Genomic DNA, 15,943 nt, shown 5'->3' with positions numbered 1-15,943 from the left:
GCATGCCCTCCTGGTGGCGGTGAGATGCTTTCTTTGATTCAGCCGCTTTCCTTTGGCCTCCTGTCTCCCCATCTTCCTTTGGCCCCGTGGTTCCTCCCGAGAGGCTGGAGCCTGGAGCAGGCAGCAGCCAGGGGTGAGGAGCATGGCTCCTTCTTTCCAGGGCTTCTCCGTGTGACCCTGCCTCATTGCCACGGTGCTGTCTGGAAAGGGCTACATAATGTTCTTGGGAAATGCCATTAGGTCTTTGTGCGCGAGAGAATATGATCCAAAATAGGAGTAATTGATGGCTCGGGAGGTCCCAGCATGCCTCGGACCCAGGGTGGGCTTGTCACAGGATGATGCAGCTTATTTTTAGCTATAAAGTTACTTCAGAGACTCTTAAAAGAGATAAAGCTAGATAGCTATCACAGAGGCCCCTTCCCACCTGCAGAGTGACTAGGTCGTGAATGTTAATATTTCATGACTTTTTTATACCCATGTCCTCTATCTGGCCGTTCCAAACCGGATGATCACTCGGCCATGGCAAATGGGTAGCGAGGGAAGGCCAGCGTGTAGTTAATGTACCCATGTTGGCGTCTTGGCTTTGGCAAACTCTTCCTGGCAATAGAAGGTGTGAACTTTTGGGACAACTGGGCATAGGAGATAAAGCAACAACATATGCTTACCTTTGCAACTCTTTGATAAATCTCAAATTACTCCAAAAGAGAACATTTTGTTGGCGGAGAAAAAAAAGGAGAAGGAAAGGCAGAAGCTGTGGCCCGGAAAAGCGGGCCCTCGTGGTCAGGCGGGCGACCTCAGAGCTCTCGAGACTTGGGTCAGGCAGGCCAGCCCGAGACTCACCGTCAGGCGGGTGGATTCTCCTCCTGCCTTTGTTGCGGACTGCAAGACCGCTGTCTCTAGTGTTGGCGATAAAGCGTCTGTTCCACTCAGTAGGACCCGGGCAGCAAGCGATGGTGAGGAACACACGGAAAAACAAAAAGATGCCCATGGATATAATCACAGGCTGCACTTCTGAGGCCCTGGGGGCACAGCAGTGTGAAATGACTAGCTGCTACCTGGGAGAAATATGGGGCTTTCTATTTCTGTAAAGAGCTACAGAGACCCACAGGGACAAGATTTGCCCCGTCCTGAAGGGTCATTATGAGTCGGCAATGGCTCGATGGCAATTTTTGTTTGTTTTGGTAGTGGGGCTGTGGGGCTCATCTTGTCCTTACTCCTCCTGCAGCCTTCCTGCCCTCCACCGAGCCCTCTGTTTTGCTTCCCCTTGTCCTCCGCAGAGGCCCCTGGTGAAGGACCGCACGGCTGAGCTCCTGTACTTTGCTGACGTGTGTGCAGGCCCAGGCGGCTTCTCAGAGTATGTGCTCTGGAAGAAGAAGTGGCACGCCAAGGGCTTTGGAATGACTCTGAAGGGCCCGAACGACTTCAAGCTGGAAGACTTTTACTCAGCCTCCAGTGAGCTCTTCGAACCGTACTACGGTAGGGACACGGAGGAGGGCCCGGGAGTCAGGGCGCAGGGACTGTCCCCCTGAGGGGACTCCAGGACAGCAGTTAGTATCCGCGTGCTGTGCTTTCTTTCCTAGATGACTTAGCCCGGGGACGCCCTCACGTCTTGGGTCCTTCTGGATGGGCTTTTACCCGAGGCTTGCAGGATCCAGAGTAGACACTGGAGCTGGCAAACTTGTGTCAAAACCTCATCAGCTCTCCTGTCAGGATCACTCTCCTTGGCTGGCGATTGGAAATAATGAAACTGCCTGATCCCTGCCTGAGAACTGGCAGGGCTAAAAGCAAACACAGGACCCGTGACCCCTTCAGCCCAGTGGGCAGACAACGCAGCAGCCCCAAAGTAGTCCTCAAGCTCTAGCTGGGTTGCTGTGTCTGGGCAGCAAACCCTGCGTCCACCCTTAGTAGTCCTTTTTTAGGAGGAGGCTTTACAGCACTTCTGGAAAAATGGGATTAAAAGAGAATCGCTGTTTGTATTTACAAGTTCACCAACAGTACATAAGATCCAATCTCTCCACGTCCTCTCCAGCATTTGGTTAGTTTTGTTGTTGGTTTTTTTTTTCATTGGGCTAGCATAAAGCTTGGATTCTTGAAAAAAGAGAGCAAATGGATTTTTTTCATGAACTTTTATTTATCATAGGGAATTTAATTATCTTTTTGATTGGAGTATAAATTAGCATAACTTCTTTTAAAGCATTTTTGTTATTTTCAAGGAAAATTGGCAAGTCATTGCTTGTAATCAATTTCAAGCATTGTCTTGAAGCATTCCAATCTTTTAAAATCATTTTATTCGGGGCTCGCACAACTCTTATCACAATCCATATGTACATCATTGTGTCAAGCAATTTTTGTGTGTATGTGTATGTGTGTCAAGCACACTTGTACATTTGTTTCCCTCATCATTCTCAAATCATTTGCTTTCTACTTGAGCCCTTGCTATCAGCTCCTCCTTTTTCCCCTCCCTCCCCGCTCCCCCAATCCCATGAAACCTTGATAATTTATAAATTATTGTCATTTCATGAACTTTTTTTTATTTTTTTATTTTAACAATTTATTGGGGCTGATACAATTCTTTTCACAGTTCATACATATACATACATCAATTGTATAAAGCACATCTGTACAGTCTTTGCCCTAATCATTTTTTTCTCTTTTCTTCTTTTACATTTTATTAGGGACTCAAACAACTCTTACCACAATCCATACATATACATACATCAATTGTATAAAGCACGTCCATACATTCCCTGCCCCAATCATTCTCAAGGCATTTGATCTCCACTTAAGCCCCTTGCATCAGGTCCTCTTTCCCCCCCCCCTCCCTCCCCATTCCCCCCTCCCTCATATGCCCTTGGTAATTTATACATCATTATTTTGTCATATCTTGCCCTATCCGGAGTCTCTCTTCCCCCCTTCTCTGCTGTCCCTCTCCCAGGGAAGAGGTCACATGTGGATCCTTGTAATCAGTTCCCCCTTTCCAACCCACTCACCCTCCACTCTCCCATCATCGTCCCTCACACCCTTGGTCCTGAAGGTATCATCCACCCTGGATTCCCTGTACCTCCAACCCTCATATGTACCAGTGTACAGCCTCTGTCCTATCCAGCCCTGCAAGGTAGAATTCGGATCATGGTAGTTGGGGGGAGGAAGCATCCAGGATCTGGGGGAAAGCTGTGTTCTTCATCGATACTACCTCACACCCTAATTAACCCATCTCCTCTCCTAAACCCCTCTATGAGGGGATCTCCATTGGCCGACACTTGGGCCTTGGGTCTCCACTCTGCACTTCCCCCTTCATTTAATATGATATATATACATATATACACATACATATATACATATAAACATATATACACATACATACACACACTTATATCTTTTTTTTTTTTGCATGATGCCTTATACCTGGTCCCTTGGGCACCTCGTGATCGCCCTGGCCGGTGTGCTTCTTCCATGTGGGCTTATTTGCTTCTGAGCTAGATGGCCGCTTGTTCACCTTCAAGCCTTTAAGACCCCAGACACTATCTCTTTTGATAGCCGGGCACCATCAGCTTTCTTCACCACATTTGCTTATGCACCCATTTGTCTTCAGCGATCCTATCATGGAGGTGTGCAGTCAATGATATGATTTTTTGTTCTTTGATGCCTGGTAACTGATCCCTTTGGGACCACTCGATCACACAGGCTGGTGTGTTCTTCCATGTGGACTTTGTTGCTTCTGAGCTAGATGGCCGCTTGTTTATCTTCAAGCCTTTAAGACCCCAGTCACTATCTCTTTTGATAGCCGGGCACCATCAGCTTTCTTCACCACATTTCCTTGTTCACCCACTTTGGCTCCAGCCGTTGTGTTGGGAGAGTGAGCATCATAGAGTTCCAATTTAATAAAAGAAGGTATTCATGCATTGAGGGAGTGCTTGAGTAGAGGCCCAAGGTCCTTCCGCCACCTTAATACTTGACCTATAAATATAGACACATAGATCTATTTCCCCATCCTCCTATATATATTTGCATGTACATGTCTTTGTCTAGACCTCCATGAATGCCCTTTGACTCCTAGCTCTTTCCTCCATCTCCCTTGACCTTCCCCCTGCCCTACTACCATGCTTCATCGCCACCTGGGCTAGAGTATACCTCTTCTCTAAGCAACCTTACCCTTGATCATTTCCCATCAGGCCTGCCACTTCCCCTTCTCTACCATTTGGGGTCCCATGTTTTTCCCTTGTCCCTGGGTTTGTTAACACCACTTCCTTACTCCCCCTACCCCCCCACCCCAAGTCCCCCCGGAACTGTCGGTCCCGTTGTTTTTCCTCCAGATAATTCATCCAGCCTGTCCTATTCAGACAGACCTGTGGAGTCACTAACATGCACGAAAACTAGACAGAGGAAAACAAAGCAACAGTATACAACCAGACAACAAAACAACAAAAACAAACCACTGAAAAAGAACAGAACAAAACAGTTCACAAGAGAAAAGCTTGTAGTTAGTTCAGGGATCGTTTGCTGGCCCTTAGGAGCGCTTTCCAGTCCAGTCTGTTGGGGCACCACGCCCTGGCCCCAAAGTCCACTTTCAGCATTCCCTGGGGACCTTGCCACTCCATTCCCTTGCTGTTCCGCTGCACTCCCCCAGTGATTTGCTTCGGTGTGGTGGGATCAGGTCAGGTGCAATTCCCACACTGTGTCTCCGGTGCTGTCCCCTGTATCGCCCTTAGTCACTGAGGGGCATTATGTCTCATAGTAGGGCCAGCCATGTTGTTCTCTCTGTGGACTGGCTGCTCTACTCAGGAACATCATCATCACGGCCTGGTGGGCCAGGCTGTGCTCCACTCTCTCCTCCTGCCCCTTCATCTGCTCCCGTGTGCTCTGATCAGATATGTCCATCTCCCATAGCTGCAGAGTCAATGTCGTCCTTCGGAACAAATTCTTTTCGGGGGAGGGGCAGGAATCCACTTAATTTATGGTGCTGGGGCCAGCCTCCCAGACCTCTCCACCGGTTCCCTCCTCCACGCCGGGATATTGCATTCACACCTTGCGACACTGGGTTGAAGTCTGGTCCCACTTTCCCTGTGGAGATATAAACAATACCCTTCCCTTGGGTGGATTAATGCCCCATGACCCCACTACCCTTTTCTTCCTTGTATTCATCCTTTTGTTTTCCTTTCCCCACCTCCTCCACCATTGTCTACCATGTACATCCCTGGTTTTGGCATTTCATGAACTTTTAAAAGCCTCCTTGTATGGAAAAAAAATGGATCTTGATTCCTAGAGAAGGGTGGCCCTAGGTCTCTGTCAATGATGCTGGGCTCTGGCTTGTGGCAGCAAGGCCCTTTCTGGCCTCTTGGGCTGTCCCTATAAGGTGTCCCTGTGGGCTGGGCCCTGAGCCGAGAGGCTCCTCTCCTCATGGAGGCCTCTCTCCTGGGGCTCCACGCCCACCTGGTCTCGTGCACACGGCCCCAGAGAGCTTTTGTCCCAGCTATGGGGATGCCCAGAGCATGTGCTCACTGTGACTTCCGTGTCCTGTCAGGCGAAGGGGGGATCGATGGAGATGGAGACATCACCCGCCCAGAGAACATCACTGCTTTCCGGAATTTTGTCCTGGATAACACAGACCGCAAGGGGGTCCACTTTCTGATGGCTGATGGGGTAAGTGGATTTTTCTCCACAGGGTGATCCTTTTAAGAATCCAAAATTGTCAAGGCTTGAGAACTGTTTCTGACTTTGCTTCATTTCGTCCTTCAGCTGTCCCCGCAGGTGGTAGCTCCTTATTCAGCTAACAGGGTGGCATGAGTTTATCGTCTCTCTGCAGATTTTCTTTCTTTTGTTTTTTTCTCTACAGATTTTCAGTGGTAGTTTTGTAGACTGTGATGTGTGGAGAGCTTTGCATGGAGCAAGGTGAACCATCCCAGTGCCCTTTCCTAAGGGCTGCTGCTTGGCTGTGAGATGTGGGGGAGGGAGATGGCAAAAGTGAATGGGAAAAACACTTGGCTCATTTGTCACCTTGGTGCCGTTGGCATTCCACTCTTGGCAGATGGGCTGACAGAGGTCCACATCGCCAAAGACAGCCTCCCGGGGAACTGTGGGAGGCTCTGAGCCTGAGCTGCTAGCGCGGGAGCAGCCGTGCTCCAGAGCAGCTGTGGAGGCCCGCCACAGCTTTGCGAGCCCCGACTCTTCCCCAGGAACCTGGCCCGGCAGAGGCACTGTTCTCTGGATCGAGCCTCCGGGTAGTCCAGACAGAGGCAGTTGTACACAAGGTCATGTGGCAGAAGTGGAGAGAAGCCCCTGCTCTAGCAGGAGCCGCCCGGCAAGGTGCGGGAAGGAAGACGATTGGATGGCCTCCGGCTCACCACAGGGCACAGTGCAGAGCAGGTAGCATCCGACAGGCCGGGAGTGACCTGAGGGGTCTGCTGAAGCCACATAATGCCGGTCACCTGAGCTTGATTTTTGTCTTGTTTTAAATTGATTTCCATCAATAAACATGTATTTTGAGCAGCATCTGTCAGTGTGGAAGACATTGTGGCAAGGACTAAGCTCTTCATGGCAGAATGGAGTTGGGGAGACCTGGCTGGCCACACTACAGCAGAAGGAAGCCTCCTTTACTAAAACAAAACATAAATAAATTATACATATACATAGATGGTATTTTTGGTGAGTGTGTGCATTGCAAAGTAGGATTCCATTGAGCAGTTTCTATACATAGGATTCGATGTCATGGAATACATATTTTTACAACATGTCAACTTGCTCATCAAGCCTCTTCTCGTAGCTTCATTTCCAGTCATCTCGTTCTCTTGCCCCATACCGTCTCATCTTTGTTTTAGGGTGATTGTTGACCAGTTGGTCTCATAAAAAGGCTTCCAAAAGGTTATAGTCTCTATTTTGTGAGTCATTCTTGTTCTTTCCTGGAAGATGGTTTTGTTTCAGGGTTTAATGAGCTTAATTAGTCAAATGACTGTGGACTTTTAGGAACTTGAGTTCCAAGTCCATGCGTTTCTCTCATTCTGTTGTCTGTTGGGTTCCTGCTCAGAGTAGTTGGAGTGGCGGCCACGCGCCATCTACATGCGGTCTCAGGTCGTGGCTCGTGTAGACGATCAGTCCGGTAGGCAGGAGTCTTCTTTGAGTCTTTGGCTTCTTCCATTCTCGTTTGTTCCACACGAGTAGAGAGCAGTCCTTGTATCTTGGATGGCTGCTCACGAGCTGTGAAGACCCCAGGGATTCCTCATCAAATAGGATGTGGGATGTCGGCTCTGTGAACTCTATCTTCACAGTTGACCAAGTAGCCCCAAGAATTTGATCCTAGCCTTCAGACTCAGAAAATGAGATGTACCTGGTCGTGTGTATGCAGTGTCCAGACGGCTTCTGCAGGATTATTTTATAAGTATGACTATATGTGCATGCACACACATCTGTATGTAATAGAGATGTAGCTATGTGTACTTGCATGTATACTTGTGTATAGAACATTTTTTGTTGGTGCAAAATTATATATGAAGATAAGCCCAAAAATATTGCTACAAACGCATAGAAACCATTATTAAACACAAATGTCAAACTATACAACCGATCTTTCTTAGTACATCCTCCGTCTAGATCTATGGAGCACCGAAGGAGGAGTTCTCACCCTTCTCAGCCTCCTTCCCCAAGAAGCCTGCGCTTTGACCCGCCCATGTCCGTCCAGCTGGCACTTGTGGCCTCCTCAAGGGAGGGGCTCACATCTTGTTCCACTGAAGTGTTCACTGAGTTTGGGGAACAAGAAGGAGTTCGACAGGGGCAAGGTCAGGGCTGTAGGGCGCATCGAATGAAGTTTCCTGATGAAATGTTTGTAGGACGGCTCTTATTACCGGATGTCAAAGAATCAGCAGGTGCATAGTTGTGATGGGAACAAATTCCTCAGTGCAACTTTTGTGACCTTTTTCTCACCAGGGCGGTTTTTAATTTTTTTGAAACTTCTTCCTCAGAAGCTCTCAGATTTGTTCAGTGTCCATTGAAATAATCTATCAAGAGTTCCTTTAGGGAACCTCCAAAACCAGCATCACCTCCTGAGCCGACCTTGTTGCCTTGAATTGTACGAGCCCAGGAAGCCAGTTTTGAGTAAACCTCTTTGGGGAGATAGCCTAAAGAAACTAAGACCAGTGTGTTAGTGAGAGAACTTGTCTGTAGCTCTTTACCAATCGCAGAGACGTGTTTAAGCACCTTCTGCTTGGAATAAGCCTGTGCATGTGTGAGCTGAAACCCTAGTGTCAGTACTTGATTTACCCTCATATACCTTATCCTTTACCAAACCTGTCCCTTTGTTTTGTATATTTCATACTTTGATCACTTACCTTGGTCAAGCTGTACGTACATCACCAGCATTCGATACTGCCTTTCCCATTACCAAAAGTAATACATGTCTGTTATCAAACTACGGCCCGTGGGCCACCTGTGGCCCGCCAAGGACATTTATGCAGCCCGTCAGGTGTTTTTGCCGCCGCTGCCTGTCCTGCTTAGCAGCCAACTTGTCCAGTGTGCTTAGGAAGTTGTTCATAGTTTTTTTTTTAACTATAGTCTGCCCCTCCAACGGTCTGAGGGACAGTGAACTGGCCCCTTGTTTAAAAAGTTTGAGGACCCCTGATCTAGAGAGTTAGTCCCCTTCTCTCCCACCACCCATACTGGGTAACACATGCAGTGAGTACTGAGAAAGAACTGAGTACTTAGAAAGGGCTTCAAAAAATGCATGGTTAGGGCCGGCAACAGCTCAAGACATGTCCCCTCACTGGAGCATACTGTCATAGAGGACAATACTGGGACCCACAGCGAGGAGTTAGTCCAGTATGAACCTCCCCACCCAACCCCTACCCCCAACCCCCCGCAGCGGGGCGAGCCAAGAAGGGAACCTAACATAACAGCAACAAGAGCAAAGCAAAGACACAAAGCCCCTGAAGAGTCCCCCAAATAGACTTCCAGCTAGGAGAGGCAGCTCCCAGAACCCCCCAGGACCAGTGAGGAGAGCCATACAGGTCAGCAGGCAGACGTAGAATTAAGTTGTTCCCCCCCCCCAAATCTTTTGTTTTCTTTTTGTTTCTTCTGTTATTGTTGGTTTGCCTACGTGTATATAAGATAGGCCTGGGAAGCAAGCTCGGGGAGAAAGCAATGGGACCAAGAGTCCCGGAGGGACTGTGGGCAGAAGGAGGTTGATGAAGGGAGTGGTGAGCAAACAATGGCTTAGACAGGAAACAACTAGGGAATTAAAATTAACGACGAGGAGAATGTGTTGATCCTGAGGGTGTTGGAGCAGCAGCAATCTAGCTGAGAGGAATTACTAAGAGGTAGAAGTAGGGCGAGTGTGATGGTGGGGCAGGAGGAAGGTGAAAGGAAACAGAGGAACGATCTAGGAAGCAAAGCTATGGATAGTGTATAAGCATAGGTGTGTATACATATTAATACATTAATTCATAAAAATTGGGGTGTTGGCCCATGTACGTATATTTATATGGCAATATGCTGAGGTTGTGGATGGACTTTGGGCCTCTGCTCATGCCCTCCTTCAGTGCAGGAACACTTTGTTCTAACAACTTGGCATTCTGTGATGCCCATTCTCCTGACTCAGTTGCAAATGTGGTGAAGAAAGCAGATGGTGTCAGCTATCAAAAGATACAGCATAAAAAAAAAGATATAGCATCTGGGGGTCTTAAGGGCTTGAAGTTAAACAAGAGGCCATCTAGCAGAGAAGCAACAAGCCTACACGGAAGAGGCACACTAGCCTGTGTGATGAGGTGTCACCGGAATGGGGGAACATGCATTAGAAGACCCAAAACAAACCATATTGTTGATAACGAGGGGTGTCTGTAGACAATGGGACATCCCCTCACAGAGGGGTCACAGGGAAGGGATGAGTCAATCAGGGTGCAGTAAAGCACTGTTGAAACACACAATACTCCTCTGGTTCCTTGAGGCACCTTACCCCCCTCTATCATGACCCCAGCCCTGCCTTTCACTGAGTATGTGCACAGGTACAGATAAGACATAAGAGCTCACGACACATGGAATCCAGGAACAGGATGAAGTAGCGATACCAGGAGGGGAAAGGTTGGGAGTGGAGGGGAAGAAGGGGGAACCAACCGTGATGATCGACACATAACACATAACTGCCCCCCCACCTCTGGGGGGATGAACAACAGAAACTGTGGGGGAAGGGAGACAAGCGGTCGGTGTAAGATATGAAAATAATAATAAATTTATATCATGGGGCCACGAGGGTGGGGGTGGTGGTGAGGGCAAGAGGAGCTGCCACCAAGGGTGCAATAGAAAATAATGATGGCAACATATGTACAAATGTGCTTGATACAATTGATGTTTGGATTGTTACAGGAGCTGTAAGAGCCCTCAATACAGTGTTAAAAAAAATGCATGGAAAAAGAGTTAAAAATGATGTAATTTTCCCATGAACTTTTTGAAGCCCCCGGTATGTAGCTTTTGTTTTCTTCTAAAAGTGTGACCACACAATACGTGCCTTTTGGCGATTGACATATTTCATTTAGCATAATATCTTCCAGATTCATCCAGGCTCTAATGTTAGTCTTTGTGACTACCTAGTGTTCTGTTTTGTGTAGCTACCACTTTATGTGTATCCATGCACCCGTTGCTGGATACTTAGGTTGTTGCCACTGTGAATGGTGCTGCCCTGAACACAGTGTGCAGGATCTGTCTGTGCCGCTGCTTTTCTAAGATGCGTACCTGGGAGAGGGATTGCTGGATCCTAAGTGTTTTTCTCTTCCCAATGTTTTGAGGAATGCCATACTGTTTTCCATATGGTTGTATCATTTTATAGACCCATCAGCAGTGGGTAAGGGTTGTAATCTCCCTATATCCTTGCAAGTGCTTGTGCTGGTTAATGAGTTTGGACAACGGCCTTTAATTTGTGCCTGGATGGTTACTCCTCAGCAGCACATGTTTTTGGTCTAAGACCTCTTTGGTGGAGTGTGTGTTCACATGCTTTGCCCAGTTTTTAATTAGCTGTTAGTCCTTTTGTTGTTGAATTTCTGAAGTTTTCTGTATATTTTGGGGTGTACACCCTTACTGGATTTTTGGTTCTTGAAGATTCCTCCTCATACCCCCATTGTAGATGTTGTCTTTTTACTCTTTTGGTAAGATTTAAAGCAGAAATATTTAATTTTTATGTGATCCTAGTAATCAGATTTGTCTACTGCTATTTGTGCTTTTATAGTTGTGTTTGACAGTCTACGTTTGAAAAACATTAGCCCCCACGATTATGTGTCTATATTATCTTGAGGAATTTTATAGTTTTAGCTTTACTATTTAGATCTTTAATGCATTCTGAGTCATTTTTTTGTGTATGGGTGGAGGCATGGATTGTTTCATATTTCTGCTAAATGTGTATCCAGTTTTTCCCAATACCATTTGTGAAAGAGACTTTTTCTTCCCATGGAATGGACCTTGGTCCCTAATGGATTAATTTCTGAGTTCTCAGTTCTGCTCCACTCCTCTGTGTGCCTGTGCCAGGCCATTTTGATTACCATGACTGTATGGTGTAATTGGAAGTCAGGGACTATAAGACCTCTCTGTTATTTTTCAAAATTGCTTTGGCTATTCAGGGCCTCTTTCCTTTCCGTATAAAGTTAATGCTTAGTTATGAGGTTTCAGTACAGAAAAGAATGTTGTAAGAATTTGGATTGGGATTACTATGTACTTATAGATCATTTTGGGTAGTACTGACATTTTCACAATACTAAGCCTACCAGTCCATGAGCACAAAATGTTTTTCCTTTTATGCAGGTCTCTGTTAGTCGGTGGTAATAGCATTTTATTTATAGTTGACTAGTCAAGGGAGCACAGTACTCACAGGTGATACTGTTTACTGTATATACTTGTCTATAAGCCGAGTTTTCCAGCATATTTTAATTTTAATATCTTTATTATCTTTAAAAAATCATTTTATTGGGGGCTCTTACAGCTCTTAGGACAATCCATACATACATCCATTGTACATTTGTTTACATCGTCATTCTCAAAACATTTGCTTTCTACTTGAGCCCTTGGTATCAGCTCATTTTTTCCCTCCCTACCTGTTCTCCCCTCCCTCATGAACCCTTGATAATTTATAAATTATTATTATTTTATCATATCTTACACTGCCCGACATCTCCCTTTACCCACTTTTCTGTTGTCCATCCCCCAGGAAGGAAGTTATATGTAGATCCTTGTGATCGGTTCCTCCTTTTTCCCTTCTCTTCTCTCCACCCCCCCAGTATTGCCACTCTCACCACTGGTCTTGAGGGATTCATCTGTCCTGAATTCCTTGTGTTTCCAGTTCCTGTCTGTACCAGTATATAGCTTCTGGTTTCTCTGGATTTGTAAGGTAGAATTGGGATCATGATAGCGGTGAGAGGAAGCAAAATGTTTTGAGAATGATGAGGGCAATGAATGTACAAATGTGCTGTACACAATTAATGTATGGATGGATTGTGATACGAATTGTATGAACCCCTAATAAAATGAGTAAAAAGATAAATTAAATAAAAGAACTAGAGGAAAGTTGTATGTTTCATAGGTGCTACACTGCACCCTGACTGACTCGTCTCCTCCCCATGCCCCTTCTGTAAGGGAATGTCCAGTTGCCTACAGATGGGCATTGGGTCCCCACTTTGCACTTCCCCTCATTCACAATGATAGGATTTTTTGTTCTTTGATTCCTGATACCTGATCCCATTGACAGCTTGTGATCACACAGGCTGGTGTGCTTCTTCCATGTGGGCTTAGTTGCTTCTCAGCTTGATGGCCACTTGTTCACCTGGAAGCCTTTAAGACCCCAGACACTATATCTTTTGATAGCCGGGAACCACCAGCTTTTTTTTAACCACATATGCTTATGCACCCGCTTTGTCTTCAGTGATCGTGGCAGGAAGGTGAGCATCATGGAATGTCAGTTTAATAGAACAGAGTATTCTTGCATTGAGGGAGTACTTGAGTAGAGCTCCAATGTCCATCTTCAGCACATTTTTAATGCAGTTTTTGTGGTAAAATTAGGTGCCTCCGCTGATATTTGGGTCGGCTTATACTCGAGTATTTTAGAAATCTAGTATATGGATGAAGGGTGACTTCTGGGAGCGGCGTCAGTTCCAGGTTTATAGGGAATGCCAGGATGACTCGTTTGGTGGTCCCTTTATTTTATTGGTCTAGTACATCTCACCTTTTCAGGAATTTGAGTTTGGTTCTAATTTTTCTCCCATTCTCTCCAGGGCTTTTCCTGGTATCCTCAGAATGACTGGTAGTGACAGCCAAGTACCATCGAGTTCTCATCTCAGAGCGGATGAGACCATGGTGCAGGTGGGCTCTTAGTTCTGTGACTGTTCCTTTCATCCTCTTGCTCCAGTCCAGTAGACACTACTAGCTGTATCTTAGAGGACCACTTGCCAGCTTCCAAGACCCCAGCCGCTACCCACTGAACTAGGGTGTAGAACAGAAACTTGACAAGGTTGTCCCAAGAGTTTGTGGCCTTAAAGCAAGAAATCAATCCCGCATAGTATTTGGAAGTCTCCATAACTGGGTCTCCTCTGTGCTGTATGGTCGAGAATTTTGCATCTTTATTCACGAGGGAGATGGGTCTGTAATTTTCTTTGTTTACGATACCTTTACCGGTTTTGGCATCAAGGTGATGCTGACCTCCTAGAATGAGTTTGGTAATACTTCCTCTTATATAAGAAGAACCTCTGGTTTCTTCTGAAATCTTTCGGGAGGGAGGCTCCCCCAGGAGTAGCAGCACACTTTCCTTGAGCAAGCACTGTGGCTCAAACCTTGCCAGCTGGAGGAGGAATGCCATAGTCTTGGCATAGATAGCTAAGTGGGTGCTGTGGGAAGCCCGTGGTCAGCTAAGAGCCTCCGCGTTTGTCAGAGCAGTGCTCACCGTCTGTTCATTGGGCAGCACAGTGATTGAGGACTCACACCACTCTTACTCTTTGGGTGTTGTTGGGTCTCACCTAGCACTCTGTTCTGTGGCTTGTAGTTGGCTGTCACTAAGCCAATGTTTTGCCTTTGTTCTCCCCTTCTCTCCCTTTGGATTCCCTACATGAGTTTAAACTTTTTCTGGACCATCTCCTTGGAAACTCATGCCCTGGGAATGAAGCGCTGGAAAGGGGCACAGAGCCAGTGTGCCAGCCTGAGTGCTCATGCTGGCGCCATCTGTGATATTGTGTCTGACCAGTCAGGAGGTGGTGGTCAGTGAACACACTTAAACAGCAGCTAGAGGAAGACGAGGTTGGAATGTGTTTTTGATCCTCCTTTCTCTTCTACACCCCTGTCCTTGTTCTCTCCCTTCAGGGTTTCTCGGTGGAAGGGCAGGAGAATCTGCAGGAGGTCCTCAGCAAGCAGCTGCTGCTGTGCCAGTTCCTCATGGCGCTGTCCATTGTCCGCACAGGTGATGCTTCTGTAGCCTCTCCTCCCTCTAGGACTCGCCAGGGGCCAATACATGTATGTGGGCTGGGTTAGGAAGTTAAGTCTTTTTCTCTCAGGTGGCTAAGTGAAAACTGTAGGGAAGAGTCCCCAAACCAACCTACCAATCAATCCATTTCCTTTTAGTTGATTCCACTTCATAGTCACCCTATGTAGGGTTTCGAAAGCTATCTATCTTTACAGGAACAGATAGTCTCATCTGTCTCCCAAGGAGCAGCTGGGGATTTTGACCCTCCAACCTTGTGGTTAGCAGTACAACACTTACTGGACGGATGCCTCCACCAGGGCTCCATATATACCAGAAACCAAACTCACTGCTTTCGACTTGCTTCAGATTCATAGCAACCCTGTAGGAAACCTTTGGGTTTCTAAGGCTGTAAATCGTTATGGGAGCAGAAAACCTTATCTTGTCCAGTAGAGTGATTGGTGGGTTCCAGCTGCTGACCATGTGGTAAACAGTCTTCTGACCTCTTGAATTGCCACTGACTTTGAATGGGCCCTGCTTCGCTGATTTGGTCACATTTATACCCTGAGACCAACTTAACTCCTGGAATTGAACTGACTTGTCCCTTTTCTCCTTTCTAATCCAGGAGGCCACTTTATTTGTAAAACCTTTGACCTGTTCACACCATTTAGCGTGGGGCTCATTTACCTGCTGTACTGCTGCTTTGAACGAGTGTGTCTCTTTAAGCCAGTTACCAGCCGTCCAGCCAACTCAGAGAGGTGAGGCTGTCTTCTCTTCCACCAAGTTGGCTAAACTTCAGAACAGTGAATGAATCCTGGGGTGTCTCCCTGGCATGACCTCTCAAAGCACATTAAGAAACTCAACATCACAGAGGTTATTAGAGGTGCTAGGAGCCAAGATTTTGGAATCTGATAGGTCTCAAGAGGTACCAGTTCCACCTGTGTCTTCGTGTGGGAATGCTCACACGCACGTCTGGGTTCCTCTAGTTGGCCCTGGGTGGAGAGGTGGCCAGTAGTAAGGGTGCCTGGAGGGACTTGTTCTGGGAAGGGGCACGGAGGTTGCCTGTCAGAGGCATCGCTGGCACCTCAAGTGGGACGCGGCACACGACGTCAGGAGAGTCCAAGGGGCTGGTTTAAAACAGACTTCTGGGTCCATCCCTGGGAGGTCGGATTCAGTAGGCTCCCCAGGTGATGGAGATGTAGTCAGCCTACTCAGGGCAGCTGAGACCCACTGCCATAGAGGAACACCACACCTGCTGCCATCAAGGCGATTCCAAATCATAGCAGCCATATAGGACAGACTAGACCTGCCCTGTGGGTTTCCAAATCTGTGGATCTTTACGGAAAAGAAAGCTTCTAGCCTCTCTGCCCCCCACCCCTCTCTCTCTCTTACTGGTGGATTTACACTGCTGACCTTGAGGTTAGCAACATATCTTGTAACCCACTATGCCCCAAGGCCCCTAGAGAAGGAGACGTTTCAGCATACAGGGAAGGGGTAGAGGCACGTAAAGTCTGTGTATAAATGCAAGGCTGAACA

General features: G+C 47.0%; 1 protein-coding gene across 3 annotated transcripts in view; it reads left to right on the top strand.

Moving 5' to 3' along the window:
- The window catches only part of LOC142453650 (cap-specific mRNA (nucleoside-2'-O-)-methyltransferase 1), a 146,951-nt gene that overhangs the window by 114,094 nt on the left and 16,914 nt on the right, over positions 1 to 15,943 (top strand). For all 3 annotated transcript variants that reach the window (XM_075555174.1, XM_075555175.1, XM_075555176.1), the window contains 4 exons: positions 1,278 to 1,476; positions 5,522 to 5,640; positions 14,311 to 14,407; positions 15,033 to 15,165. In XM_075555174.1, coding sequence (XP_075411289.1) covers positions 1,278 to 1,476; positions 5,522 to 5,640; positions 14,311 to 14,407; positions 15,033 to 15,165 — 548 coding nt within the window. The remainder of the gene's footprint in view (positions 1 to 1,277; positions 1,477 to 5,521; positions 5,641 to 14,310; positions 14,408 to 15,032; positions 15,166 to 15,943) is intronic.

Source organism: Tenrec ecaudatus, chromosome 7 (genome assembly GCF_050624435.1).
Source record: "Tenrec ecaudatus isolate mTenEca1 chromosome 7, mTenEca1.hap1, whole genome shotgun sequence".
NCBI classification, from domain to species: Eukaryota; Metazoa; Chordata; class Mammalia; order Afrosoricida; family Tenrecidae; genus Tenrec; species Tenrec ecaudatus.
This window is presented reverse-complemented; position numbering and strand designations above follow the sequence as displayed.